Source organism: Malaclemys terrapin, chromosome 1, assembly GCF_027887155.1.
Source record: "Malaclemys terrapin pileata isolate rMalTer1 chromosome 1, rMalTer1.hap1, whole genome shotgun sequence".
NCBI lineage: Eukaryota > Metazoa > Chordata > Testudines > Emydidae > Malaclemys > Malaclemys terrapin.
In genome coordinates, this window is record NC_071505.1 from 102,653,693 (window position 1) to 102,667,103 (window position 13,411).

The window sequence follows — 13,411 nt, forward strand, 5'->3', positions numbered from 1 at the left end:
TTACCTAGCTCCATACAAGGTTTGCAAGACACAGAGGCATCTGTAAACCAAACAGACTCAATATAGATTACCAGGTATGGAATTACAGATGGTTGATTGAAAACTTGATAAACCTCAACAGAACATAAGTCTTATTTTCTGACAGACCCTACACAAAGAACAGAAGTTACAATAATTTGAGTAGTAAGTTTCCACAGTAAAACTTAACATGAAGAGAAAGCATTTGAAAATCTGATATACCATGATTGCTTCTAGCTACTTTCTTATACTTGCTGTACAACACACCTTATTCACAGGTTTCAGAGTAACAGCTGTGTTAGTCTGTATCCGCAAAAAGAAGAACAGGAGTACTTGTGGCACCTTAGAGACTAACAAATTTATTAGAGCATAAGCTTTCGTGGACTATCACTTCAAAAGTTTTTTTTCTCTTAATTAATTGGCCTCTCAGAGTTGGTAAGACAACTCCCACCTGTTTATGCACTCTGTATGTGTGTATATATATCTCCTCAATATATGTTCCATTCTATATGCATCCGAAGAAGTGGGCTGTAGTCCACGAAAGCTTATGCTCTAATAAATTTGTTAGTCTCTAAGGTGCCACAAGTACACCTTATTCAATCACACTTGCAGTTAGAACAATAAAGCAGTTTACATTTTTGCTTAATACATCCATTCGCCAGAGCCATGACTCCTAGTCATGGTTGGAAGTGTCATTGGACAGGCCAGGGTAATACTTATGCTAAAGTAGCTGGCTTCTGCCTAGTCTTTGGTTACTAATATGTCCTTATGTGGACTTGCTTAATGATGCTTATAGCTGTTGTACAGGACAAAGGTGATTTTTTAAAAAATTTTGTTTTGTTTTTTTAAACAGAATGTACTGAGCTGAAGGACATTATATAGATAAGAGGAAGTTATCAGTACAATGAACACACAAAATGTACTGCCAAGAAGTCCCTACACTGGTAAGAGGTGAAAGGCCTGGCCAGCATGCATGATTAGTGGTAATAAGAAACGAAACATGACAGAGAAATAGCATGGGCAGAAAAATGTATGTAAACTGAAGCTTTCACATGGTATTGTATTTGCTATGTAAAACAATGCTTAATGTTGACTGGATGGTCATATAATCTGGAATGGTATAGATGTTAGAATGTAAAGGGAAATTTCTTGTGACCCATCTATGCCCCAGGAGAAGGTAACGGATCAATTTATTTTTCTGTGTAGCTGTCATTCATTGCTTTTATAGTAATTGCAACTGCAAAGCCATGTTTTTGGTTCAAACAAAGGTCTGAATTAATAAACCTGAGTGTCTTGACCCCAAGCGTGTGGTAAAACTCACCCAACATTAGTACAGTTTCATTCCATATATGTGGTATAACCACCACTGCAGCACCAGCATTACATATAACTAGCTTCATAAGCAGTAGTTTTCAACTTCATCGTAGGTGTAGGCATAATGCATTAAGTGACTCTGGTTCAGTTTGGTCAAGAGTTCTCATGTCACAATGGACCTGAACTATAATGCGGTAAGTGTTGAAAGGAGATACATTGTATTCTCAATAAGGTAAGCAGGGATTCAACTTCTTTGTGAAGTGGGTGTGATGAGTCATCCCTGAGGCCAGTGAGTGTTCTGAGGTAATTACCTGCAAGTCCTCTGATAGGCCCATGCTAATGAATCAGGGCCCAGACAATCCACAAGCAAGAGCCTAACTTTAGGAGACCCCAAAACAAGGTATATAGGCTCCTTAGGAAACAAGCCACTTCAGCCTGCACAAGACTGCTACCTTGTGTGACAGGATCCCCAGGGTACAACCTGGAACTGGGGTACTGCTGTGCCCCCTTTACTCTCCAGTATGAGCTATCTCTCACAATACTTTACTAGCAGCAAACCCCTCCAGGTACTGTGATCACTCAGCACAACAGCATGTGGAGCCCACCAGATAAGATTGCCAGACACTCACAAATGACACCAGCCAACTTCCCCCAGCTTTCCAACCTTGCACCCCAGAGCTGTACCATCTTGCCCTGGTCCGAAGCCTAACCAGTGTAAGTTTATTATCTAGTCCGCCCCCCCTCAATGTGGAGAGGACATACACAAGCCTTTGTAAACCGAGCTGAGATTTCCCAAGCACTTCAGCCAAAACACACTGTTTTAGGTAAATATAAAACAGATTTATTAACTTAAAATTTATCTTTCTGTAGTTATTATAAGTGGCAAGCATAAAAGGTCAGAGACAGTTACCAAGAAAATCAGTCTAAATCTTAAACCTTATTAGATCAAGCAGTTCTCACCCCACTAGAAGTTACGATACTTAATACAAAGGCTTCTCTCTCTATCCTGGGGCCAGTCTCCTCTGTTGAAGTCGGTCTTTTCAACATTCTTGTTGCTTCAAGCATAGGTGGGGGAGGAGAAAGGCCAAGGCACGATGCCACTGTCCCTTATTTTATATCCTCAGTTCACGTGCTTGGAAAATACTAGCCCAGACATGTCCTGGTGGGCTTTGATGAGTCACAGGGTTGAGCAATCTCCCTGGTATGGTCTTGTGCAACTGAGTCCTAGAGTTGAGCAGTCCCCATTGTGTGGTGCTTGCGCAATTGTCATTGAATTGTAAATCCCTTGATTACAACTCCCCCGATGATTAATGGTCACCGAACACCCTCATAGGAGTGGTTTGCCTTCTTTGTCTGTCACTAGCAAACTTATAACACATTTCAATAATATATAGCAAAATCTCATAACTTAATACATACTAATGATATACTTTTTTTCCCATAACAATGGGTTTCAGCAGATCATGACTCTTCATATGACATCTTACATGGCATGCTTTGTATGAAATATATCATAATTACATGACAGGTGTGAATATGGGGGTTCCAAGGTGCTGTTTTGATGTACAGAGTGCCACACTTTGCCAGGATTCCCAGCTGCCTGGTAGTTCTGACAGACTGCTCCTCAGACTGTGCCTGTTCCTGCCCCAGCCTGTGCTAGCATCCCGGCTAGCCTTACAGTGGAGGGAAAAAAGCAACCTTAACCAAATCTTTAAACTACAGTTGCAGCCATCACTTCCACAATCATAAAAAAGGTAAAAGACAGAAGTGTTCAATCTACGCTTTCCATTTTTTTTCATTTTATGTACTTCTACTATACGTCCCTCTTGTTCAAGTAATCTCTGAACAGTCCGAATCTTTTCACTCTTTCCCTACATCTTATCTGTCTCCTGACTATGGACCTCTTCTATATTTAACTTGTCAGTTTGGATTCACGTTTCATTGGGGCTGTGTTTGCTCATGACCTCAAAACTCAAGAGAATACACCAACAAAAGATGATTATATGACCTAACCCCACTGTCATGGTTACAGGGCTGGCTGTAACCCTATCCCCTTTCTAGTCTCTGAATGCACCACCTCATGTGTCAGGTCACATGCCTTTACCTCTCCTGGGTGGAGCTCTGCAATCCTTCCACCCCTAGAGCAGGCCCTGGGCTAGAACAACCTATATATCAACAATGCTTACCCAATAAGTTTGACTGGGTTCAGCCCATGCAAAGTCTAATGCCTTTAGCGTATGTAGTGACCAAACCATCTTCTTAAAACCAAAATGTTTATTTCACAGTAGAAACAAAACTTCCAGAGAAAATTTTTTAAAACAAGTCTACATGCAAGTCTATCTTACCTAATGGCTCACCATCCTCTTATGGATTCAAATAATACAAGATGTCAGGTAATCATTCATGAGAAAGAAAACACATTGACCCACAGAGCTCTTTTCACCATATCTGGTTTATCTAATTGATAAGCTAAAGACACATGTAACCAAGTCATTGACAGAAAACATCTGTAAGGAGTAGTTCCTGATAATGAGCTATTGGGAGAGGAGTTTAACTTATCACAGAGAACATCTGCCCTTCAGTGACAAGCAGTCCCTTTCTTGTGGTTCCATCTAGTTTTGCGGGTTGGCTAGGAGGAAGTAAAATATTCAGAGCTAGAGTTCTGACCTTGCCCCTTAACAATCCTTGTTTGCTGAGGGATGGCTTATATTGAGCTATTCTATTCCCTTCCTGCTTTCCCCGACCCCCACTTTAGTGTTTCCTATTGCAGTGGTTTTCAAACTGCGGGTCGCAAACCAGTACTGGGTCGCGGAACGTAAGGCACTGGGTCGCAGTGGCTCTGGTCAGCACCATTGACTGGGCCGTTAAAAGTCCCATTGGCAGTGCTGCTGGCTAAAGCAGGCTAATCCCTACCTGTTCTGACACTGCACTGTGCCCTGGAAGTGACCAGCAGCAGGTCCGGCTCCTAAGCGAGGGGAGGAGGGCAGGGTTCCCGGCCAATGGGAGCCGGGGGGGGGCGGTGCCTGCGGGTGAGAGCTGTGCAGAGCCGGTTGCGCACCTCTGCCTAAGAGCCAGACCTGCTGCTGGCCACTTTCGGGGCATAGCACGATCCATGGTGCCAGGACAGGCAGGAAGCCTGCCTTAGCACTCCCGCTGCACCGCTGACCGGGAGCCACCGAGGTAAACCCATGCCCCAATCCCCTGCCCCAGCCCTGAGCCCCCTCCCCAAAAACCCAGAGCCCCTTCCTGCACCCCAAACCACTCATCCCCAGCTCCATCGGGTCGTGGGCATCAACAATTTTCTTCAACTGGGTTGCCAAAAAAGTTTGAAAACCACAGTCCTATTGAACTAAGTTTACTCATGGAGTAACCATCCCAATAATAGGTCTACCTACATTATTACAGAGCAGCTCTAATTTTGTTACACCTTCTTTTTCCCCCACAATAAATATATCAACTTCACTCATTTCCATCCCAAGCTGCTTGTTTGAGCTTTTCTTCAGGATGAATTTATGCATAAGAAAGGAGATCAGGAAATTATTTTTAAACTGTTTTCCCCATTTTTTGACAAACTACTAACAAAGTACTAGATTTCTGGTACTATGCATCTATTTCCTAGAAATATATCAGAGATCAAAGATCTTTACAATCTTCACATTCCCTTATAGACAACTTCATCTTGGTGCAATGTCACACCTATAAAAGGTGTAAAAAAAAATCCATCTAGGGCTGCTTAAAAGCTTGCTCTTAACATGAATAGTTAAACTTCGGAACACAAACAACTTTCTCACCACCAAATGACAGATCTTTTACTGCCATACTTCTTTTCTCCCTACCACAAGCCCTTCTCAGCTACCTTTTGCAGTACGGAGCAAATCAAATCTCTTCAACGTGCAAAAGTGATCAGTAAGAAGATGCAAAACCACAAACACATCCACATCACAAACTTCACTGCACAGTTCGGCTTTCTCGCCTTCCGTTTAGGACATGCAACTTGTTACAGACGATTATGGGTGTGGCACCAAAAGGAAATAATAGAAGCTCCTTCCAAGAACCAGAGCTAGATCGAGAGAGTCAAGTGCCGGAGAACACCAGGCAGAGAGCAACCCAGCAGCGTGAGGGGGGTGGAAGATGTACAGGGTATCAGAGGGTTTTCCCGTCTCTCGTTTCTAACAACACAGGACGCACCGCACGAACAGCGGCAATGATGAGGTCCCCGACAGAAGAGTAGTAGTTAAAAAAAAAAAAAAAAAAAAATCACAACCCCCCATTTGCTCCTGGAAGTTGCCTGCAGAGCAGACACAACAGAGGGGCCGGGCTCCCTTTCAATAGCCCCCCTTCCCCCGTATCGCGACATGACCCAGGCACTCACTCACCACCCTGACCAATTCCTCCCTACACCACAGCCACGGTGGGAGCGGCCAGAGCCCACAGGCCGCTCCCCCTGCCCGCCAAAGGGCGGCGACCCACGCGAGCACCTGCCCTCCCCTTCCAGAGGGGGCCGCCGCGGCGCTTGGGAGAGCGGTCGCACGAGCGGCGCCTCTCGCCCTCCAGCTCTGTGGCGACGCGGCAGCCCCCTGGCGAGCAGCCCGGCCTGGGGAGGGATACGGGGGGGCGGGCAGAGCGGCACTTACCCGGTGTGCAGTGCAGGGGTGAGGTCGGCGAAGGGACGGGCGAGCAGGGCGACGCCGGCGGCTGCAGCTCTTTGGGGGTGCCCGGGCCGGGCGAGGGGGACGGGGCGGCGGGGGGCAGCATGAGGTAGCGGTCGGGCTGTGGCAGGCAGCGCAGGCAGAACGAGTGCAGGCAGGGCAGCAGCTTGGGCCGCCGGCTCTGGATGTGCTGCCCGCACACGGCGCAGGTGTCCAACAGGTTGAGCTGGGCCGCCTCCCCGCCGCGCTCCGCAGGGCCCTGCCGGCTCTCGGCCTCGTTCTCCCCGCTCAGCGCCGCGGCCCCCGCTCGATCCGCCGGCCAGGCCCCCGCCGCCTCCATTGTCCTTGCGCCGCCCGGCGCCTCCCGCCCCCGGGGGTGGGGGGAGTGCGACTCCACCGGCCGATCCCCACCCGAGACCCCGGGCCGCGGCGCCCACGAGCGGACCCTGCCCCCGCCGCCCGCCGCGGTGTTTGTTATCCTCGGAGGTTGCAACTGCACCCGCGCGACACGGCCAACGGCTAGCCGGGCCCCGCCCCCTCCTAGGAGATGGGTCTCCGCCTAGCCCCGCCCCGCTCCTCCCACTGGCTCAGCCCTTTCCCCTTCACCGCGCGCTGGAGACCCCGCCCACCTCCGCTTAGCTCCACCCTCAGCACCGCCCCCTCTGCGCACGGTTACCCGCCCTCCCCCCTGTCTCCACTCACAACCTGTTTCACTGCTCTACAGCCAAAATGCTTCTGAAATAAATGTAGTCAAACTTGACTAATTCTGGGTCACTAAGAACGAAAATGATGCTTAAAATTGTTGATTGGCTCTAGTTTTCAAGATATGCTATTGGGTCAGTATACACGACCCTTGACTTGGGAATGGCGGAGGATAAGTGAGTTATAAAGAGAAGGGATCTCAATTTAAACCAGAAATGACTAAAATACATCTTTGAATAAATCTATGACTGGGTTTGGACAGTACTTGCTTTTTAGGCAAAACAATGAATGATGCAATCTGAAGCTGGTATTGCGTCATACATGATATGAATTGCATCATGTTATTCCTAGAAGTCATGGATGATGCAATCATAACAAAGCTTACATCACTCTGCTGAACAAATTGCCCTAGATCAGCTCTAGAAATCATACAGTGTCGTGCTCTCTTATTTGTCAGTGTTTGATTTTGCAAAGGGACACATTTCTGTTTAGCCAAAGTGAGCAGAGATGTCTCGTACTTGTGTGAACAGTGCAGATAACTTCTGCTATGTTTGTGCTGAAGTGACTTTTGCATCACAAAAGTGCAGTATAACCACTACGGTTAAGAAAGCCTATCACCTTTATTTTGGCTGCAAAATTGGAGATCGGGACAAGAGGTGGGCCCCACACATATGCTGCAACACTTGTGCAACAAATCTTTGCCAGTGGTTGAACAGGAAAAGGAAATCTATGCCTTTTGCAGTGCCAATGATTTGGGGAGAGCTAACAGATCATACCAGTAATTGTTACTTCTGCATGGTGCCTCCAGTTGGGAAAGGTGTGTCAAAGAAGAAAAAGTGGACTGTGCATTATCCAAACATTCCATCAGCTATACACCCAGTACCCCACGGAGAAGGACTGCCGGTTCCTGATGTACCAGAATAATTCTCACTTGAGTCAGACGAGGAAGGGGAAGAGGATGAAACTTCTGGTCCTGAACCATCAATGTCACAGGAACAAACATTTTCTCCCATCCTCCTCCTCTGAACCACACCTCATAACACAAGGTGAACTGAATGACCTTGTCAGGGATTTGGAACTACCCAAGAGTAAGGCAGAGCTGTTGGGCTCCAGACTACAGCAGTGGAATCTCCTGGCAGGTGATGCTAGGGTTTCCATGTTCCATGACCGTCAAAAGGATCTTGTCCCATTCTTCTTCATGGAAGGTGATCTTGTAGCCTACAACAACATCGATGGTGTGATGGCAGCCCTCAACATTGTTCACGATCCAGATGAGTGGAGACTGTTCATTGATTCATCGAAGACGAGTCTTAAAGCTGTTTTACTGCATAATGGCAATGTTTTGCCATCAATTCCAGTTGCTCATACAGTCCATATGAAGGAAACCTATGACAACATGAAACAACTTTTGAGGTGCATAAAATATGACCAACATCAGTGGCAGCTTTGTGGCGATTTGAAGGTTGTTGCTCTCTTGCTTGGTCTGCAGACTGGATACACAAAGTACTGCTGTTTTCTCTGCGAACGGGATAGTCGTGCAAGAGATTCCCACTACATCAAGAAAGATTGGCCACTCCGACAGTCATTGGAGCCTGGGAGGAAAAGTGTTCAGCATCCACCACTTGTTGAATCGAGGAAGATTTTGTTACCACCCTTACACATCAAGCTGGGTCTGATGAAGAACTTTGTCAAGGCCATTTACAAAAAACAAGCAGCTTTCAAGTACCTCCATGGAAAATTTCCAAGGTTAAGTGAAGCTAAGATAAAGGAAGTTGTCTTTGTTGGTCCTCAGATTCGTGAACTTCTTCGAGATGATGCATTTGACCATGCACTGCGTGGCAAGGAAAAGACGGCATGGAAAGCCTTCCAGTTAGTGGCAATAAATTTTCTCGGAAACAACAAAGCAGACAACTACAGGTTGTTGGTGGAAAACCTCCTCAAGGCATACAAAAGCCTTGGTTGCAACATGTCACTAAAGATACATTTTTTGCACTCTCATCTAGATTTTTTCCCACCGAACTGCGGAGCAGTGAGCGATATGCACGGCGAGCGATTTCACCAGGACATTGCAACAATGGAGAAACGCTATCAGGGCAAATGGAGCCCATCAATGCTTGCAGACTATTGCTGGACAGTGACAAGAGATGCTCCATTTAATGAATACAAGAGACAAGCCAAGAAGCGCCGAGTAGACACTGAATTGGACTAAACTACGTACATAATAGTTTTTTGCCTTTTGTTTCATAATAAATTTTATTTATATAACCTTTTTGCTGATTTTTAAAGTGTTACATAAACAGGACAGGTGAAATATCATCATGTAAAGCAACCATAAACACATGAAAAGACCTAGGTTTACAATTTATGATTAAAACTCTACTATCTACACAATATACATAGACATAAAATGTAAAAACTTAAATATCTTAGAAACAGTAGCCAATCAGTTGTTTTAATTGTCATATTTGAATTCAGCACATCAAAATACATAATAAATAGCACATTTTATCTCTGAAGCAGACGACTTCTCAAAAATTGTAGACCAGTGTTTCCTGCCCCGTCCCCTTCCCTAGCTCCACCCCCCAACCCTCTTATGGGTGTCCCTGGCCTGGGAGTCCTGCTTCTGCAGTCCTCCTGGCTGGCTTCTGACTGAATTCTGCCTGGCTTCCTCATCACACCACACTCCTTCCTAAAGTGAAACTGTACTCCCTCTCAGGACAATACACCTGGCCTGGGGGGAGGGGGGAAGTAGGGGGTTTATCCCTCCCCTTTCTTCTTCCCTACCCTTTCTAGGCTTACCACCTTTGAAAAGCAAAAAAACTGGCACCCACCCCCCAGAAGGCCAGCCCACCCCCACACCAACCATAAGGCAACTCTACAACCCCCACCCCTTCAACAGTCACTTACAGTATCTACAGAGAAAACACACATAGAAAAGATTGATACCATTGCACATCTCCTCACTCGCACCTGACTCAAACCCTCTCACACGCCTGCGTGGTGTGCTTACAGTGTTGGTGGTCAGACAGCTGCTGTATTTTCAACTGTTTTGATCTGTTAGCGCTTAAACTGCAGAAATGAGAACACTGCAGCATCTTTAACAGGACACACAAACTTTTAACCAGGGCTGTCAAGCAATTAAAAAAATTAATCATGATTAATCGTGTGATACAAAAATTAATCATGATTAATTGCGCGATTAATCATGCTGTTAAACTACATTTTCAAATATATTAATTTCAATTACAACACAGAATACAAAGTGTACAGTGCTCACTTTGTATTTATTTTTATTACAAATATTTGCACTGTAATAAACAATATAGTATTTTTCAATTTCACTGAATACAAGTACTGTAGTACAAGCTCTTTATCATGAAAGTTGAACTTACAAATGTAGAATTATACACACAAAAAACTGCATTCAAAAATAAAACAACGTAAAACTTTAGAGCCTACAAGTCCAATCAGTCCTACTTCTTGGTCAGACAATCACTCAGATGAACAAGGTTGGTTACAATTTGCAGGAGATAATGCTGCCCACTTCTTGTTTACAATGTTACCTGGAATTGAGAACAGGCGTTCGCATGGCACTGTTGTAGCTGGCGTTGCAAGGTATTTACATGCCAGATGCGCTAAAGATTCATATGTCCCTTCATGCTTCAACCACCATTCCAGAGGACATGCTTCCTTGCTGATGATGGGTTCTGCTTGATAACGATCCAAAGCAGTGCAGACCAACGCATGTTCATTTTCATCATCTGAGTCAGATACCACCAGGAGAAGGTTGATTTTCTTTTTTGGTGGTTTGGGTTCTGTAGTTTCCGCATAGAGTGTTGTTTTTTTAAGACTTCTAAAAGCATGCTCTGCACCTCGTACCTCTCAGCTTTTGGATGGCACTTCAGATTCTTAAACCTTGGGTCCAGTGCTATAGCTATTTTTAGAACTCTCACATTGGTACCTTCTTTGCGTTTTGTCAAATCTGCTGTGAAAGTGTTCTTAAAACAAACATGTACCGGGTCATCATCCAAGACTTCTATAACATGAAATATATGAAGAATGCAGGTAAAACAGAGCAGGAGACATACAATTCTACCTCAAGGAGTACAGTGACAAATTTAATTGACGCATTATTTGTTTAACGAGCACCATCATCATGGAAGCAGGTTCTCTGGATTGGTGGCCGAAGCACGAAGGGGCATACAAATGTTTAGCACATCTGGCATGTAAATACCTTGCAACATCAGCTACAAAAGTGCCATGCGAACACCTGTTCTCACTTTCAGGTGACATTGTAAACAAGAAGCAGGCAGCAGTATCTCCTGTCAATGTAAACAAACTTGTTTGTCTTAGTGATTGGCAGAATAAGAAGTAGGACTGAGTGGACTTGTAGGCTCTAAAGTTTTACACTGTTTTGTTTTTGAGTGCAGTTATGTAACCAAAAAAATCTACATTTCTAAATTACACTTTCACGATAAAGAGATTGCACTTCAGTACTTGTATGAGGTGAATTGAAAAGTACTAATTATTTTGTTTATAATTTTTACTGTGCATATATTGTAATAAAAAATAATAATATAAAGTGAGCACCGTGCACTTTGTATTCTGTGTTGTAATTGACATCAATATTGAAAATGTAGAAAAACATCCCAAAATATTTAATAAATTCAATTGGTATTCTATTGTTATAGGTGTCAAGTATCAGAGGGGTAGCCATGTTAGTCTGAATCTGTAAAAAGCAACAGAGTGTCCTGTGGCACCTTTAAGACTAACAGAAGTATTGGGAGCATAAGCTTTCGTGGGTAAGAACCTCACTTCTTCAGATGCAAGAATTGTTATAGGTGAGATTAACTATAAAAAATTAATTGCGATTAATCGCATGAGTTATCTGTGATTAATTGACAGCCCTACTTTTAACATTAGCTATCCCAGTGTATTGTGATAATAATGCAAATCTTTAGACCCCCATAAAAAAAAACCCCAGCAGATTAATTTTTTTTTCTGGCCATTGACAAATCCATACAAAAATCATCCAGGCCGCTCAAATACAGGCTAGGTGGTAAGCCTAATGCCCTCCTTTCCTCCCACTTTTTTCAACTAGCTGTTTCCTCCACCTGTCCCAGGGACACTTGCTGGCTCTCCCATTCCCTAGCCTTTGGCCAGAATTAGTGAGATGCAGAGATTTGGGCATAGGGTGACCAGACAGCAAGTGAGAAAAATTAGGACGGGGTGGTGCATAATAGGTGCCTCTATAAAACAAAGCCCTGAATATCAGGACAATCCCTATAAAATCAGGACATGTGGTCACCCTACTTGGGCATTATGCTGTGTAGCAACCTGCCAACCCATCAGAGATGAGGACTGTTCACAGATACAGGGGCTCAAACCCCAAACAATTTAGAAGGATCCCACCTAATTCCAGCACCTAGCCACAGTGACTGTCTCTCTCGCTCTCTCTTCATTTATTTTTTTAAATGCTGAGTTTGGTAGAGCTTGTCATGCCAGTAAAAAATCTTAAGGCTCCTCTTCACCACTTTTACCCTAAGGCTCAAACTACGCTAAACCACAAACGTTTTACACTCTGGAACAAGCATGTGGGGCGTGTCCAGACTAGCCTTTACAGATGTGCCAACTACTTGAAGTTAATTAGAAATCAATTAACTCAAAGTGGAAGGAAAAAAAACTTCCACTGTAATGCAGCCATACTATTACTGAAGTGAGCGCTAACCTAATTATCTCTCTCCTCCCCACCCACAAAAGACACTGCCTCCGCATAGGGACATAATTAATCAGCCGAATGGGCACACGAAGAGTATTAGTGTAAAAAGCTTTTAATGATGTAAGACTATTTTTTTTTTACCACACAGAACAATGCTTAGTAAGCATGCTCATCTTCACGATCCAGCCTCAACAATTACAGTAATAAGCACATGATCCCACCAAGTTGTTTCAGGACAGAAGCAATTTTGGATTTAAATAGAGAGACAGTTAAGAGGTAAAGCTCACTCTCTTCCTGGGAATAACACCACACGGCCAGGTTACTCTTTCTTAACTCTTCTGTCTTATTTATGTTAATAAGAACGAGGCCAGCCAGCTCATCTGTCTTCTGCATGTCTTCTTTTCTCCAGTCCTGCTGTATCTCCCTGCCTTGCTTAGAGCAATCAACAGAAGGGTGGGGTCTTCAGTTTCAGTCATTAATATTAATATACACTAGCTTTCACTAACGCTCTCGTCTCCCCTCCTCCCCCTTCTCTTCCCATTTAAGGTGGAAATGTTGTGGGATATCCAGAACAAGACAAAAAGCCATTTAAGGGGGAACTGGAATAGCCATTGCAAGATAAGTAGCTATTGACTTGCAATTGCAATAGAACCGGTCAATTGCAATAGAGTGAAACAAAAAGCCATTCAAGGTGGAATTGCAGTAGTTGAGTACTGAAAAAAACTAATTAATGCAGTTCATTTTTTTTCTGCCTGTAAAAGAACCCCAGCAGTTTCTTTTTCACCTTTCATTTACATGGTAGAGAAGGGATAGTAAACACCAGGTCTGTTATGACATCCTCAAATAGATACATTTTTAAACTAGTCTTCACTGAAATTCATATAAAAATTTTTACCTCAAAAGCATGCCAATATATGAAACAGGAAAATATTCTACAATACAGTAAAAATAGAAAATTCACTCTATTGCAAATTGATTTCAGAGGCAATTGCTGTATTTCAAGAAATAA

General features: G+C 44.1%; 1 protein-coding gene across 1 annotated transcript in view; it reads right to left on the minus strand.

The window, feature by feature from the left end:
- The window catches only part of TRIM24 (tripartite motif containing 24), a 153,297-nt gene extending 146,816 nt beyond the window's left edge, over positions 1–6,481 (minus strand). The window contains exon 1 of the mRNA XM_054033664.1: positions 5,967–6,481. Within this exon, the coding sequence (XP_053889639.1) occupies positions 5,967–6,321 (355 nt within the window). The 5' untranslated portion in view covers positions 6,322–6,481. The remainder of the gene's footprint in view (positions 1–5,966) is intronic.
- Positions 6,482–13,411: the final 6,930 nt, after the last annotated feature.